Source organism: Alnus glutinosa, chromosome 5 (assembly GCF_958979055.1).
Source record: "Alnus glutinosa chromosome 5, dhAlnGlut1.1, whole genome shotgun sequence".
In the NCBI taxonomy this organism is placed as follows: Eukaryota; Viridiplantae; Streptophyta; class Magnoliopsida; order Fagales; family Betulaceae; genus Alnus; species Alnus glutinosa.
The window spans coordinates 32464521-32479121 of NC_084890.1; the positions used below are offsets into that span (position 1 = coordinate 32464521).

The following is a 14601-nucleotide window of genomic DNA, read 5'->3' on the forward strand; positions in this document are numbered from 1 at the left end:
AAAAAAATCAAGGGTTTTGGCACTTGAGGATGGCCTAACCATCCACCTTTTTTTATTTTTAATGAAAATTATTTATTTTCTTTTAAGAATGGGTGGTTGAACCAGAGTCTCTCCACCAAAAGAGAAGAGAAATTACATCTCAAACAAAACATCTGTTGTAATTCATCATAATTTGTATCATGTTCTCCATCGGAGTACAAATTAAGAGCATTTAAATAGACTCTGAAAATAAATTTTAACCCCAATTTAACTGACTTTTGGGACAAGCCCATTATTAAAAGCTGACTCTTAAAACATAAATTAATTATTATTAACCATCACAAAATAATACTGGCTCTTAAAAATGAGATAAAACTAAAACTAATATTCTTTCTTCATTTTGCGTCACAATGAGGGCTATTAATTAAGTTGGAAGAAACAATATATAAAATGACTAAATTACTTTGTAAGTGTCCCACTCAATATGGCTTGACTAACTGATCACATTAAATCTAAAAACGAAATGAAGGAGATGTTTCCATTCCGTCCACTTTGGGTTTGAACTTTCTAGCCTTCTAGTTTTCTTCTTCTACACGAAAATTGAAGCATACTGATGTTGTACGTGAGGTGATAAACGCATTAAGGACCGACAAACAATAAATCCAATAAATATGATGGTCCGTCCACCTTAGGCTTTAAAGTTTGTGTGAATGCAAAGCACACTTTTGGAGTGAAGCTTGGAGATGGAAATTGGCAGTTAAATACCACATGGGCCCCTGATGTTATTTGAAAGTGATAATCAATTAAGCAAGTGTAGATAAAGATGAACACGTTGAACACATTGCAAGATGTAATATAATCAAGTGTACAAAAAGAAATAAAGAAGATAGATGCTCCGTCCACTTTGGGTTTGGAATTTTATGGCAATGCAAAGACTACATACAGACCACAAAAAATAAAAGAAGTGAAGAATATTGTTATCATGGTCGATCCGTGCACATTGGGTTTACAAGTTTGTGGCAATTTAAAGAACCACATGACTTGGAGTCTTTGGAGATGCAAATTGCCAGTTAAATTCCACATGTTTACATATCTAATTAGTGATGACTAGCTAGCTACAAGTCTTTCGAACCCGTTGGAAGATTTAAATTAATATAGTGATTTTAGTTTGTCTATTTTTTTTTTTTTTTTAGAATTCTTCCAGTAAGATGATTCGTTGATAAATTCAAGTATGAGTTTGGAAGTTTATCTCAATACAAAGACTCCACGCTTGGAGTCGTCTATACCCAAATTGCACGTCGTAAGAATCACAAGAGAGAGGAAAATGACAGCAATTAATTAATTGGTTATCACTTGCCAAGAAATTGGTGCAAAGAATCCACACATCCGAGTCTTCTGCGTGCAAATTGGAATTGCGTGTTAAGACGTGCGTTCCATTTGGATGACTTGAAACATTTGGAAGGATATTGGCAATTATTTCTACTCAAATTTGTAAAATATTAAGTTAATTAACTGATAATTAACTTCAAATGCTACTATAATACTATCACATTATCATAATTAATTAATTTATGCGGAGGAATTGTAGATCATGATTCATGAGAGATCTAAGATTTCCTATATTCTACTCCCACATTTTTTCTCTCTTTTCCTTTCCACTGTTATCATTAGTATCATAGCTCCTAAATACATTATCCCTTGCAACTTGTCTTTGCCTCTCAATTTACAAACCAATGTACCAATAACATGACATCCCACTACGGCTTCGAAATCCCTTAATTACTTTTAGCCTTCTCTGTGTATTGTTGCTAGCTAATTGATCTGTAAATTAAATAAGATCGTTTTACAAATAGAAAATATGTAAGTTCACGACTTTGTAAGGAAATCACCAACGAAACTTAGCACATATAGTCATGAGCCCTTTTTGTATTAGTAAAAGAAGGTTAAACATATAAATAAGCACAATAACCATTGTGAGAAATCATTGGCGGCGATAGAACTAAGGTTAAAACACCTTATAATTGACAAGTTATGCTTAACGACCGGAAATATTACTGTAACCTTTGTTAATTAAAAATGATGTGTTTGGCAAAAAGATTATGCATGGTATTGTACTCAAAAAATCATGCACCAGTTAAAGATATATAGAAAATCATACACCGGTTGAATTAGATAGAAAATCATGTTAATGAGGTGCACATTATAATACTAAAACATATATTAACAGTCATAACTATTCTCCTTTTTATTTTATTTTATTTTATCTATCTATTTATCTATCTTAACAGTCATAACTATTCTCTATATGGCATATTCGTGCCCTTAAACATTTCACACGAGGTGGCCGCGCGGCCTCCCCAAGTACCGGGGGTAGCGCGGCCAACCACAGCCACTGGTTTTTTCGTTGTTTAGCGGTCAACTGAAAAATGGACTAGACTTTTGGTTGGTCATGGAAAAGAAGAGGTTGTATGCTTAATTGCGTGTATGCTGGTTCAAAAAAGCCCCACATTACTTGTGTGCTAATTAGTCAAGAGTAATCCCAACGTTCTGACTGCAGCTAGATTTGTCCTGCTCAGACAAATTTCCAACCCATTTTCTAAAGCATCATACGAATATGGAGAAAGAAAAAGTGGTTGGTTGAGCATAACTGAAACTGAATATATATAATACTCTTTATATGGTTAATATAAACATATAAACCCATATAGTTATGTAACGCCCACCAAGACCCTCTCCTTTTCTACTCAAAAGAAAAGAAAAGAAAAGACCCCCTCTTTTGTTGTGTCTTTAACTTCAACTGAAGCTAATTTCTTCATTGTTTGGGGTACCACTCAAGTGATAAACAGCAGCCATCACACCACCAGCAAGCTACCTTCCTCTGCCAACACTTTTGTCAAACTCTTCACCCACAAAATGCGGCCATACCTAATGTAATTCAAGGTAAAACCTTCAAATTCCTCTAGTTTCTGCAATTTTCTTTGTAAGCATAGATTTTATTTTATTGTTCTATTTAGTTGAATGTGCCTCTTCTTATTGGGTATTCTTTTCTTTTGCTTTAAAGATTGGATTTTTATCTGGGTTTTCTGTTTTTGGTTTTGTGGGTGTTCTTCTTTACTCCTTAGAATTGGGATGCCTCTCAAAAAACACAGACCAAATGTTGTGGGCTGTTCGCTGAAACAATGTCATGTAGTTTTCCTATTGGGTTATCGGCATTTGTAGTTTATTGAAATTTAAACAGCATCGTGCATTTTGGAGTTCCTTTCAATTATAGTACTATATGGTACCAAGATGTCGAAAAAAGTTTATAGGGGTTTGATGGACATGTATGAAATGTTGGGTCTGGTACTGATATATATACAGGGGTGGAACCATAGCCAAGGTCTCCCAAAAAATTTTAAATTCTCTTTAAAATATATAAATTTATAACTTTGTCCCCGAAATTTTTTTTGTTTATATTTTGACCCCTTGTTCATTTTGAAAGACTAAAAATATGCATAATTTCTACCGTTAGAACATTCACAACAATTTTCCAACCATTTTACCTATATGTTGGAACAATACCATTTTTTTTTCCAATCATTTTTTTTATATCATTAAAATAATATATTTTCGTACTTTATTCCATAAACTATTTTTTTTTCACTCTCTTTTACCGTCTGTCTTGTTCCTCTCTCGCCCATCACTCTCGTCTCTATGCAATCTCTAATTCTTCTTCCATTTATTTTTCCCAAAATCACAGCTTCCATTTCTTTGTCTCTCTATATATCTCGTTGTAGATCTCTCCATCTCCTTCTCTTCGAGGGTCCCAAGAGGTTTAGTCGCTGCTTCAGATCTCGCAGCGATTCGAATCCCCCACGAGCTTCGATTTTTGCCTCGCAGCTGGTATTCTAACATGTACAATTTCAGCATTCGCCATTTTGTCCTACAAGTAGTCTGTAGTCAATTACCTGTTTGTCCCTTATTGGGTCTTTTTGTTCTGGTTTTGTTTACTGATTTTCTTTTCTGGTAAGGATTTGCAAGTGAAAGTTGAGCATCGTTGTTGATTTCGTCATCGTTGTTGAGACTATATGGTCGGAAAATGTCGTGGGAAAGGGACGAGGGGTTCATTTTCTGGGGGACGAAGAAGGAAAAGGTGGAGACTAAGGCAGAGTTGACTAGGCGTAGCTAAGTTTGTATAAGTTTGTATAAGTTTGTCTTCCTTTACCAAAAATTCTAGTTCTGTCCCTGTATATTTATGATGGTTATGGGCTGAGAAACACACAACTTATCTTTAATTGTAAACAAATGAACATTATTCATTTGTCTGTATCTAAGACACTATTAGCAGGTTAGCAGAAGAAATTGATGTACTGATCAAGCATTCAGAGTTGTCTTTATTGGCTTTTGTTAAGGGTGGTGAAGGATAGGGATGAATTCCAAATCTAGGTAGGTGCACTAATGGGAAGTTTGGAAGAATTTGGAGGAAATTCAAACACTGTGGTGTCTATGTTTAAGAGATGTCAAGTAAAGTTTGTTTGTAGAAATGAGGTTTAGGCTTTATGAATTAGGGCATATTTATTTTTTATTTTTTATAGATAATTAGGGCATATTTATTGTTATCTTATTATTGTCACTCATAATGTCAGTTTTTCTTATTTTAAATTTAGTTTATTAGAATAAATAGAATTTTTTTTCAAACTTTGACGAATTGTTATAAACAGTTTTGGGGCTGATTGAGTTGTTGTTGCAACTTTTGGGAGACAACTTGGTTTGTTGGAGAGCGAGGTATGTAGCTTAGCTAATGGAATTTGAAAAATATCATTTTTACTTGTTTAAACATGATTCTAGAACCTTATGCATGAAAGTAAAATTATTTTTATACTGCTGGATATTTTCTTGTACTTGTGTGAACGTTGAGAAGATTACATGCACTTTGTAAATGCATTACTTGATATTACTTATGGGGAATTGTCGAGTTGTTGATTTGTGGTATTGAATATCATTGCAACTTGATGTAAATGTAATTTATCAATGTTCTTAATGAATTTTACATGGAAAATTAAACATGTGAGTATTTTATAAATTTATCCTTGAGCTTTTGATAATTGATGTCTTCGTGGCATAATTGAAGTCGTTGTGGCATAATTGATGTCTTTGTGGCATAAAAATGATTACTCTATCGTGTTACCTTGGATAGGTTCATAGTCAAAATATTCTTTCGTGGGGAATTTGATTGACTCGAAGTGTTTTGGAATTTGATATGTTATTTAGCATAAACTTGCAATTCCTTTGGCAGTATTATCTATGCTGCTTACAAAACATTAGCTCCTTTTTTTCTTTTCTTTTTTCTTGGTTTAAATATCAAAATTAGGGGGAGGTCACTCAAATTGAGATACTCAATTAGCTGATTGTTGGAATTTGGTTAGGATTAGAGGTTTCAATAAGTACGTCGTTGTATTTGTTATTTGTATTGTTGGAAGATGAGACTTGGAGTTTGTAGTTAAACGTCTGTTTGGATGTTGAATCCAAATATTATTTAAATTCACCGCGCGGATTACGAAGTTTGATTTTGTGAGATAAAATTTGAAAAAATTTGAAAAAGTTGAATAAAATATGATTTATTTATGAAAAAAGTATAATATTATTCCAAATATTATTTGAACCAATTAAACACACCACATTAGACCCAGATTGTGATGCTAGTAGAATATATCTTAGAGGGGAATTGGGATTTATGATTTATTGTGTTTAGCAATTATGGAGTAATTTAACAAGAAAATGTATTTTGTTATTAAGTTTTGTTGGAATATTTATTGATCTCTAATTGATGTTTTATAAGCAATATGGTAGTATAAATAATTGGTTTTTGGATAAAAAAAAGTTGTAAGAAAATGTTACAATTAGTTTTAATATCAATTCTTACTATAAATAGTATTTGTTCTTCTATACTCTTTACCTTTGAACTATTGTGTTTGTCTTTCCTAATTTGCTCAATTTTCAAGAATTCTTGTTCTCTTTTCTCTTTCTAGCTAAAGGCTTCTCTTGTATTTCGCATTTTAATGATATTGCGATTACTTAGAAAAATAAAATATATGTTCTTAGTATGTGTCATGCCCTCCTTTGGGCTAGGGCCATGACAATTAACCCAAATTCTTTTCTAATTGTGACAGTATCATTAACTAAGTGAAGATCATATAGGAAACCATGACAGAAACCATTGTGACCCTTGTCATCAACGAGCTAGTTCAGTTGATCGTCCATGAATCAAAATTGCTAAGGGGTGTCCACCGGGAAGTTGTGGACATTCGAGATGAACTTGAGAGCATCCAGTGTTTTCTCAAAGATACAGATAAAGGAGGAGAGCTCCAAGATGGTGTCAAAATTTGGGTGAAACAAGTGAGAGAAATAGCATATCATATAGAAGATGTAATAGATGAACACGTTCTTCACGAGGCACAACGTCTTCATCAGCAAAGTTTTATTGCTTTTCTCCATAAAATTGGCCATTTATTGAAAAAAATAAAACCACATCATGACATAGCTACCAAGATTCAAGATATCAAAATATCAGTCCGTGAAATCAAGGAACGAAGAGAAAGATATGGTTTTAGTTCCTCAGATCGAGGATCAAGTAGCAGAGCAACAAATGTTACATGGCATGACCCTCGAGTGGGTTCACTTTTCATTGAGGAAGATGAAGTTGTGGGTATTGAGTCTACGAGGGATGAACTCATAAGCTGGTTGGTGGGGGGAGTATCTAAACGCTCTGTGATTTCAGTGGTAGGCATGGGCGGAATTGGTAAGACAACTCTTACTAAGAAAGTATATGAGAATGAATCAGTGAAAGGACATTTTGATTGCAGTGTTTGGATCACTGTGTCTCAGTCATACAACGTGTCGAAGATACTCATGTCCATGATAAAGCAAATCTACCAAGCAAAAGATACTGCTCCGGGGCAAGTAGACATGACAGACGAGATCACACTAATTAGCCAGCTGAGGAAATGTTTACAGCAAAAGAGGTATGTTGTGGTTTTTGATGATGTCTGGAAGACAGAGTTTTGGGAAATTGTGAAACATGCTTTACCATACAATGACAGAGGCAGTAGGATTATCATCACAACACGTAGTGATCTCATTGGTGTTTCTTGTAGAGAATCTTTATCCGATCAAGTGCACAAGCTACAACCTCTATCTCAAGACAAGGCTTGGGAATTGTTTTGCAGAAAGGCATTCCAGACCGAGTTCCAAAGGTGTTGTCCAAGAGAATTGGTGAGAATGTCGATGGACATTGTCAAAAAATGTGAAGGGCTACCACTTGCAATTGTTGCCATAGGTGGTCTTCTGTCAACGAAGGAGAAGGTGCCGTTAGAATGGCAAAAGTTGCTCGATAGCCTCAACTCTGAGCTAGAATGTAATCCCCACCTTACAAGTATCACTAACATTCTCTGTCTTAGTTATCATGATCTTCCATACTACCTAAAGTCATGCTACTTGTACTTCGGCATTTTCCCGGAGGACTACTCAATTAGTGGTTTAAGATTAATTTGGCTATGGGTAGCTGAGGGCTTTATAGAAGGAAGGAAGGGAAAATCATTGGAAGACGTGGCAGAAGAATACTTAATGGAGCTCATCAACAGAAACTTGGTTCAAGTTTCATTTGGGGAACTTGATTACGAGATAGAGAGAAAATATAGAGTCCATGATTTGCTGCATGAAATCATCCTATCGAAGGCTGAAGAGTTGAATTTTTGCCAAGTTCTAGAAGCCGGTGACACAACTTCCCATGAAAAAAAGTCGATGCCTATCAATCCACGGTGTTAGAGAAAATGTTTTCGAGACAAGTAAGTACTCTCGAGTTCGTTCTGTTTTTCTCTTCAACATTAGTGAAATGCCCAGGTCTTTCGTTGTTAAATTGTTCAAAAAGTTCAAGCTTTTGAAAGTGTTGGATTTTGAAGATGCTCCTATTGATTATCTTCCTCAAGAAGTGGGTAATTTATTCCACTTAAAGCACTTAAGTTTGAGGAGAACAAAAGTAAAGATGCTTCCTAAGTCAGTGGGTAGGCTGCAGAATCTACAGACTCTAAATGTCTTGGAAACCGCAATGCCTGAGTTACCAATTGAGATATTTAGGCTTTCTAAGCTGAGACATCTTTTGGCTCATTCTCATGACTACGAAATTAAAAGTAGCTTTCATTCTGTGCGAGGAGTAAAAATACATGAAGGGATTGGATGTTTAAAAGACTTGCAAACATTAGCAAGTGTTGATGATCTTGGGGTTGGTCTATTTGAAGAGCTTAGAAAGTTGTGTCAGTTGAGGACGCTGGGCATTACAAATATGACAGCAAAACGTGGGAGGGCTCTTTGTATCTCCATACAAAATATGGTCCACCTTAAAATTTTGGTTGTAGGCTCCATCAGTGAGGATGAGATTCTAGACTTGCAATCAATTTCTTCACCACCTCCATTTCTAGAGTGTATCTATCTAAGGGGGCGATTGGAGAAGTTGCCCAATTGGGTTCTAGAGCTTCAGAATCTGGTCACACTAATCTTATTTTTCTCATCATTGAAGGAAGATCCATTGTCGTGTGTCCAAGCTTTGCCAAATCTAGTTACCCTTTCCCTCAATCATGCTTATGATGGGGAGCAGCTGCATTTTGAGGAAGGTGGTTTTCGAAAACTCAAGAAGCTCACACTCAGAGAATTGAAAAGATTAAAGATGGTGGAAATAGATAGGGGATCACTGCCTGTTCTTGAGCAACTTGAGATTGGGCCTTGCCCGCATATGAAAGAGGTACCCTCTGGAATCCACCACCTGAAAAGCCTAAAGATTCTCGACTTCTATGAAATGCAGGGAGAATTTGTCCTACGTATGCAGCCAGATACAGGCGAAGATTATTGGAAAGTCAATAAGGTAACTACTATCCGTTTCAAGTATAGGATTAAAGGAGAACGATATCAAATATACAAGCTTGGTGACTCAGACTTGTTGGAGCATCTGCAACAGTGAGTCTTGGAGGATCTAATCGCCATGCAGTTCAGTGATAGACAAGGCATGTGCCTCTGAGCCACAAGACTTCCATGAATTTTTAATTTTTTTCTTTCTAGTTTTGTTATATGTAATGCTAAAATTCTTCACATTATGTGGCTGACTAAGCAAGACTTGCATTGGGCGGTGAGTTCCAACCTAGGCAACAGTTTGAAATGTTACCACAACCTTTTACACTTTATATTGTGTTTAATTTCCTGTTTTTTTGTACTTCTTTTTATTTGATATTTTAATGTTTCATCAGTAAAAATGGTTTGATACTAATCTATGTTACAACTAGGATCTAGCACATTCCACTGTCATAATAGATTAATATTTGTGATAGATTTCCCTATAAATTGGAAATATTCCTGACTTCCAAACTCGCACATTCTACTATCCAATTTTTATTTTTATTTTTTTTTTTTTTTTAAAAAAAAAAAGTATTTAACATACAAAGCTATTTGAAACTCGCTACATCAACATATTGGATTATGAAATGGATGTGATAAATGTGTGAAAAAGAAACAGACTTTCTCGTTTTCATGGTGCTTGAAGCCTACTGAGATCGAAGAACTGTTAGAAAATTGGAAGTGGCCTCGATCTTGTGAAATTGTTCAAGCACAGCAATTTGGCTTTTTATGCCATTGCTTATGAAAACTGATTTTGCCCATCTTCATAATATAATGCTACTTTTTTTTCACATTTATTTTTTAAGTGATTTCTTAAGTCAGCCACTTAAAATAAAAATAATTAAAAAAAAAAAAAGGCACTTAAAACGCACAACTTCAACCGATATGAAATGAATATAAAAAATAGCATTACTCATCTTCATAAGCTAGCAAAGGAGAAGGAAAACACTGATGAAAATCACAGTTAACACATTCTTGGTCATTGTCGGCTTTGGATGAGATTTTGAAAGCTATGCGGTGTGATTGCTGGCAGTGGATGCTGATCATGTACGTGTTTCTGGAGTTGTTCTTGAGACGACAAAGCATTTTGTTGTTTGGGAAAATTACGACAACAGATTGGGCCATTTAGGGATATAGTAGACGTCATTCTATTCACTTCAATTTGCAATAATTGGTTAATTAACAAATGGAGTGTAACAATGTTCTAAAAAAAAAAAATCAAAGTGAAAACCTAGTCATCAACTAGGCAACCAATTTATGTTCACAAAGATAAGGAAGATATGTCTTTATATATTTGTGGTCGGGAAAAAAAAATGTTAAATATACATGATTAAGTGTAAAAAAAAATTATGTCTTTGGAAAGATGTTAAGATAACATAATTGACCGAAATCCATCAGTTTAAGTAATTAAAAGACTTCAAAATTATTTTCACTACTGCTATAAGGAGCGTTCGATCACATCTCTTGGTGTACAACAAATTTCGATTTTAGTAACGTGCAAATTTTGGTGGGTTACTAATATTAGTAACGTGCTAACAATTCGCACGTTACTAAAAACTTTAGTAATGTGCAAAATTTGCACGTTACTAAATTTGGTACATTACTAAAGTAGTAACCCTAAAATTTTCCACGTTACTATATTAGTAACGTGCAAAATTTAGCACATTACTATTTAGTAACATGCTAAAATTTGCACATTACTAAATATTGTGTCAATATAATTTTTTTTAAAGTAATAAAATTTTAAATAATTAGTAACCTAACTAATTTTGCACGTTACTAAATTTAGTAACACGCAAATTGTTTGCACGTTATTGAATTAGTAACGTTCAAATTCTTGCACATTACAAAAATAGTAACATGCAAAATTCTTGCACGTTACTAAGTTGGTATAAAAAAAAAAATTTTAAAATTTAAATTATTAATGACGTGTCAAATTTAACACCTCGCTAAATAATAATGATCTATCATCATCTACCATCTATTGATTTATCATGATCGATCGGATAATTTATCATGATCGATCGGATGATTTACCATGATTGATTGGATAATTTATCGATCCTATTGATCTATCATGATCGATCGGATAATCTATCGATCCTATAGATGTATCATGATCAATTGGATGATCTATCATGATTGATCGGATGATCTATCGATCCTATTGATCTATCATGATCGATTTGATGATCTACCATGATTGATTGGATGATCTATTGATCCTATTGATCTATCATGATCGATCGGATGATCTATCGATCCTATTGATCTATCATGATTGATCGGATGATCTATCGCTTCTATTGATCTATCATGATCGATTGGATGATCTATCATGATGGATCAGATGATCTATCGATCATATTGATCTATGATGATCTATCAATCCTATTGATCTATCATGGTCAATGAGATGATCTACCATGATTTATTGGATGATCTATCGATCCTATTTATCTATCATGATCAATCGGATGATCTACCATGATTGATTGGATGATCTATCGATCCTATTGATCTATCGTGATCAATCAGATGATTTATCATGGATCAATTGGATGATCTATCATGATTGATCAGATGATTTATCATGATCGATCGGATGATCTATCATGATTGATTGGATAATCTATCGATCCTATTGATCTATCATGATCAATCAGATGATCTATCGATCTTATTGATCTATCATGATCGATTGGATGATCTACCATGATTGATCGATCGGATGATCTATCGATCCTATTGACCTATCATGATCGATCTGATGATCTACCATGATTGATTAGATGATCTATTTATCCTATTGATTTATCATGATCGATCGGATGATCTATCGATCCTATTGATCTATCATGATTGATCGGATGATCTATCAATCCTATTGATCTATCATGATCGATCGAATGATCTATTGATCTTATAGATCTATCATGAATGATCGAATGATCTATTGATCGTGATACAGTTTGATCAATCATACTTGACACAGTAAAGGTTCGATCGAACATCCGATCGATCCTAATAAGTACTAGTCCGATCGATCATGATAGGATCATAAGATCGATAGAATATCTGATCGATCAAAGCGTATTGCTCCAATCTGATCTGTAAATCATGAGTAATGTGATCCATGCGTGTTTTTATATATATATAGCTTTTTCTTTTCTTTTTTTAAGTAAACTATATTTTATAGTTAGTTATATACTAACTATAAGATATATGTTATATAGTAAGTATTAATAATTAATTAATATGTTAGTTTAACAAACTATATAAGGCAAAAATGTATTTTTTCAATAAGACAAAAATATCTATAAATTCGAAAATATATATATATATATATATATATATATATATATATATATATATATATATATAAAGAAAAAAAGAAAAATAAAAAATTCAACCCAAAAAAAAAAGACGTTTTTTGTTTTTTGTTTTTTTTTTTTTAAAAAAAAACCCAAAATTAACTTAAAATTAAAAAATTAAAAAAATTAAAAAATGAGAAAGAATTTGATTTAAAAGAACAAACGAAAAAATAATTAATAGTTATGAAAACAATATTTTTTGGAAAAAAGAAAACAAACGAAAATTAAAAAAGAAAACCTGTTTTTTTTTTTATTAATTTTTTTTTAAAAAAAAAAAAAGAAAAGAAAAGAAAAGAAAAGTAATTTTTCTTTTTTTAAAAAATATAAATGAAAATTATGAATAAATACCATTATATATATATATATATATACAAAAAAATTTAATTAAAAAACAAAAAAGCTTGTGACTATTGAGCCTTTTGGGGGGAAGTATGGCGCGCGCGGGGCACGAAAATTTCGTGTCCCGCGCGCTCCTCATCCGAAAGTTTAATTATTTTTTTTCTAAAATTTTAGTAACGTGTAAATTTTCCACGTTACTAAATAGTAATGTGGTGATGATTTCCACGTTACTAAAATTAAATTTTAGTAACGTGCAAATTTTCCACGTTACTAAATAGTAATGTGGTGATGATTTCCACGTTACTAAAATTATTTTAGTAACTGAAAATCACGTGACTGAAATAAGGTTACTACGCTTTAGTAACGTGCAGAAGGGTTTTGCACGTTACTAAAATCTAAATTTTATCTAGTCATATGCACGCGGGACACGAAACAATTCCAGCCTTTTTGGGTCTTTTAAAACACCAATTCCAGCCATTTTTTTCTCCCCATGTGTTCCAAGCTTCCTTGCTTTCTCCCACAAGGTACTCTCTCACTTTCTCTCTCTCCCTCTCTCCCTCCCTTGGTTACGTCTTTTGGCTTCCTTCTCTTGTTTTGTCTGGCTTTGTTTTGTTTGCTAATTAAATAAATATTTAATATTTATCTGTTTTTTTCTTTTCTTTGTTTGGTTTATTTTTTTGTTTTTTATTTTTTTCAGTTATGAAGGTTACATTGTATGAGCAGAATGAGAAACCTTCTTCTGCCCTTGAGTAAGTTCGTTTCTTATATATATATATATATATTTTTTAAGCAAATGTATTTTTTGATCTGATTTCAAATATATGTGCGTCACTTTGTATTTGGGCATGAACTGGTGATAGAATATTCTTCTTCTATAGTTGTGCGTCACTTTCTTCTTCTGTTTTTTTTTTTTTTTTGGTTGCAGGTACATCGGAAGGAGCTGGCCGGCGTCACTTTCTCCTTTTTTATTTATTTATTTTTTTTTGTGGTTTTCAGGTATACCGGAAGGAGCCAGCATCACTTTCTTCTTCATTTTTTTTTTTTTTGGTTTTCAGTTACACCGGAAGGAGCTAGCCATCTCTGTTCGGTCTCTTTTTTCTTTTCTTTTCTTTTTTTTTTTAGGAAGGACCCAGCCATCTGCGTCGTCTTTCTTCTTCTTCTCTTCTTTTTCTTTTTCTTTTTTTTTCTTTTTTTTTTAAATTTTTTATATATACTTTAGTAACGTGTTGTATTAGTGTCAACACGTTACAAGTTAAATTATTATTATTATTATTATTATTCTTTTATATTGGAACTTAGTAACGTGCATTATTTTATTTTATTTTTTTAAAATTTTTTTTACATGGATTTAGTAACGTGCAAAAGTGTTGCACGTTACTAAAATATTTTTTTAATTTTTTTTTTTATATATCTTTAATAACGTGGAACACTTTTGCATGTTACTAAAATTAGTAACGTACAACTGTTTTGCACGTTACTAGACTTAGTAACGTTCAACGTAAATTATCACGTTACTATGTTTACTAGCGTCTAATTTGCACGTTACTATATATTTACTAACGTACATTTTTTTATGCGTTACTATTTAGTAATGTGATCTCTATTTGGACGTTACTAAAATTATTTTAGTAACTATGGGATTAGGAACGTGAAAATCACGCCACTAATTTCACGTTACTATAGTTTACTAACGTGTAAAAGGCTTTTGCACGTTAGTAAACCTAGGTTACTAAAATTGAAAATTTTTTTAGTTACGTGTTTGATCTTTGAGGTGAACTTTTTTGTTTCTGATTTTGATCAAAATCCCACATCTGCAGTACTCTCTCATCTTTTATTTATCAGCCTCACTGAAGTTTTTTTTTTTTTTTTTTTAATTTTTTTTAATTTTTTTTTTAATTTTTTTTTTTTTCCTTTGGTTGAGATACATCTCTGCCACCTCAAATCCCAAATGGGAACTTGACCTTATTTAGTTGACCCTTTTTCTTTTTCA

The 14601-nt window shown here is 33.0% G+C and overlaps 2 protein-coding genes across 2 annotated transcripts; both read left to right on the forward strand.

The window, feature by feature from the left end:
- The first annotated feature begins 6158 nt into the window (after positions 1 to 6158).
- LOC133869282 (disease resistance protein RPM1-like) lies at positions 6159 to 7782 on the forward strand. Its single transcript, XM_062306235.1, has one exon. The coding sequence runs from the start codon at positions 6163 to 6165 to the stop codon at positions 7780 to 7782; it is 1620 nt and encodes a 539-aa protein (XP_062162219.1). The 5' UTR covers positions 6159 to 6162.
- A 67-nt stretch (positions 7783 to 7849) lies between these two features.
- Positions 7850 to 8968, forward strand: LOC133869283 (disease resistance protein RPM1-like). The gene has a single exon (XM_062306236.1). It carries the CDS (start codon positions 7850 to 7852, stop codon positions 8966 to 8968), a length of 1119 nt encoding a protein of 372 aa, XP_062162220.1.
- Positions 8969 to 14601: the final 5633 nt, after the last annotated feature.

Bases quoted from the DNA above. Each gene is read 5' to 3' on its own strand.
- LOC133869283 (XM_062306236.1), top strand. From the start codon at position 7,850: ATGCCCAGGTCTTTCGTTGTTAAATTGTTCAAAAAGTTCAAGCTTTTG.
- LOC133869282 (XM_062306235.1), top strand. From the start codon at position 6,163: ATGACAGAAACCATTGTGACCCTTGTCATCAACGAGCTAGTTCAGTTG.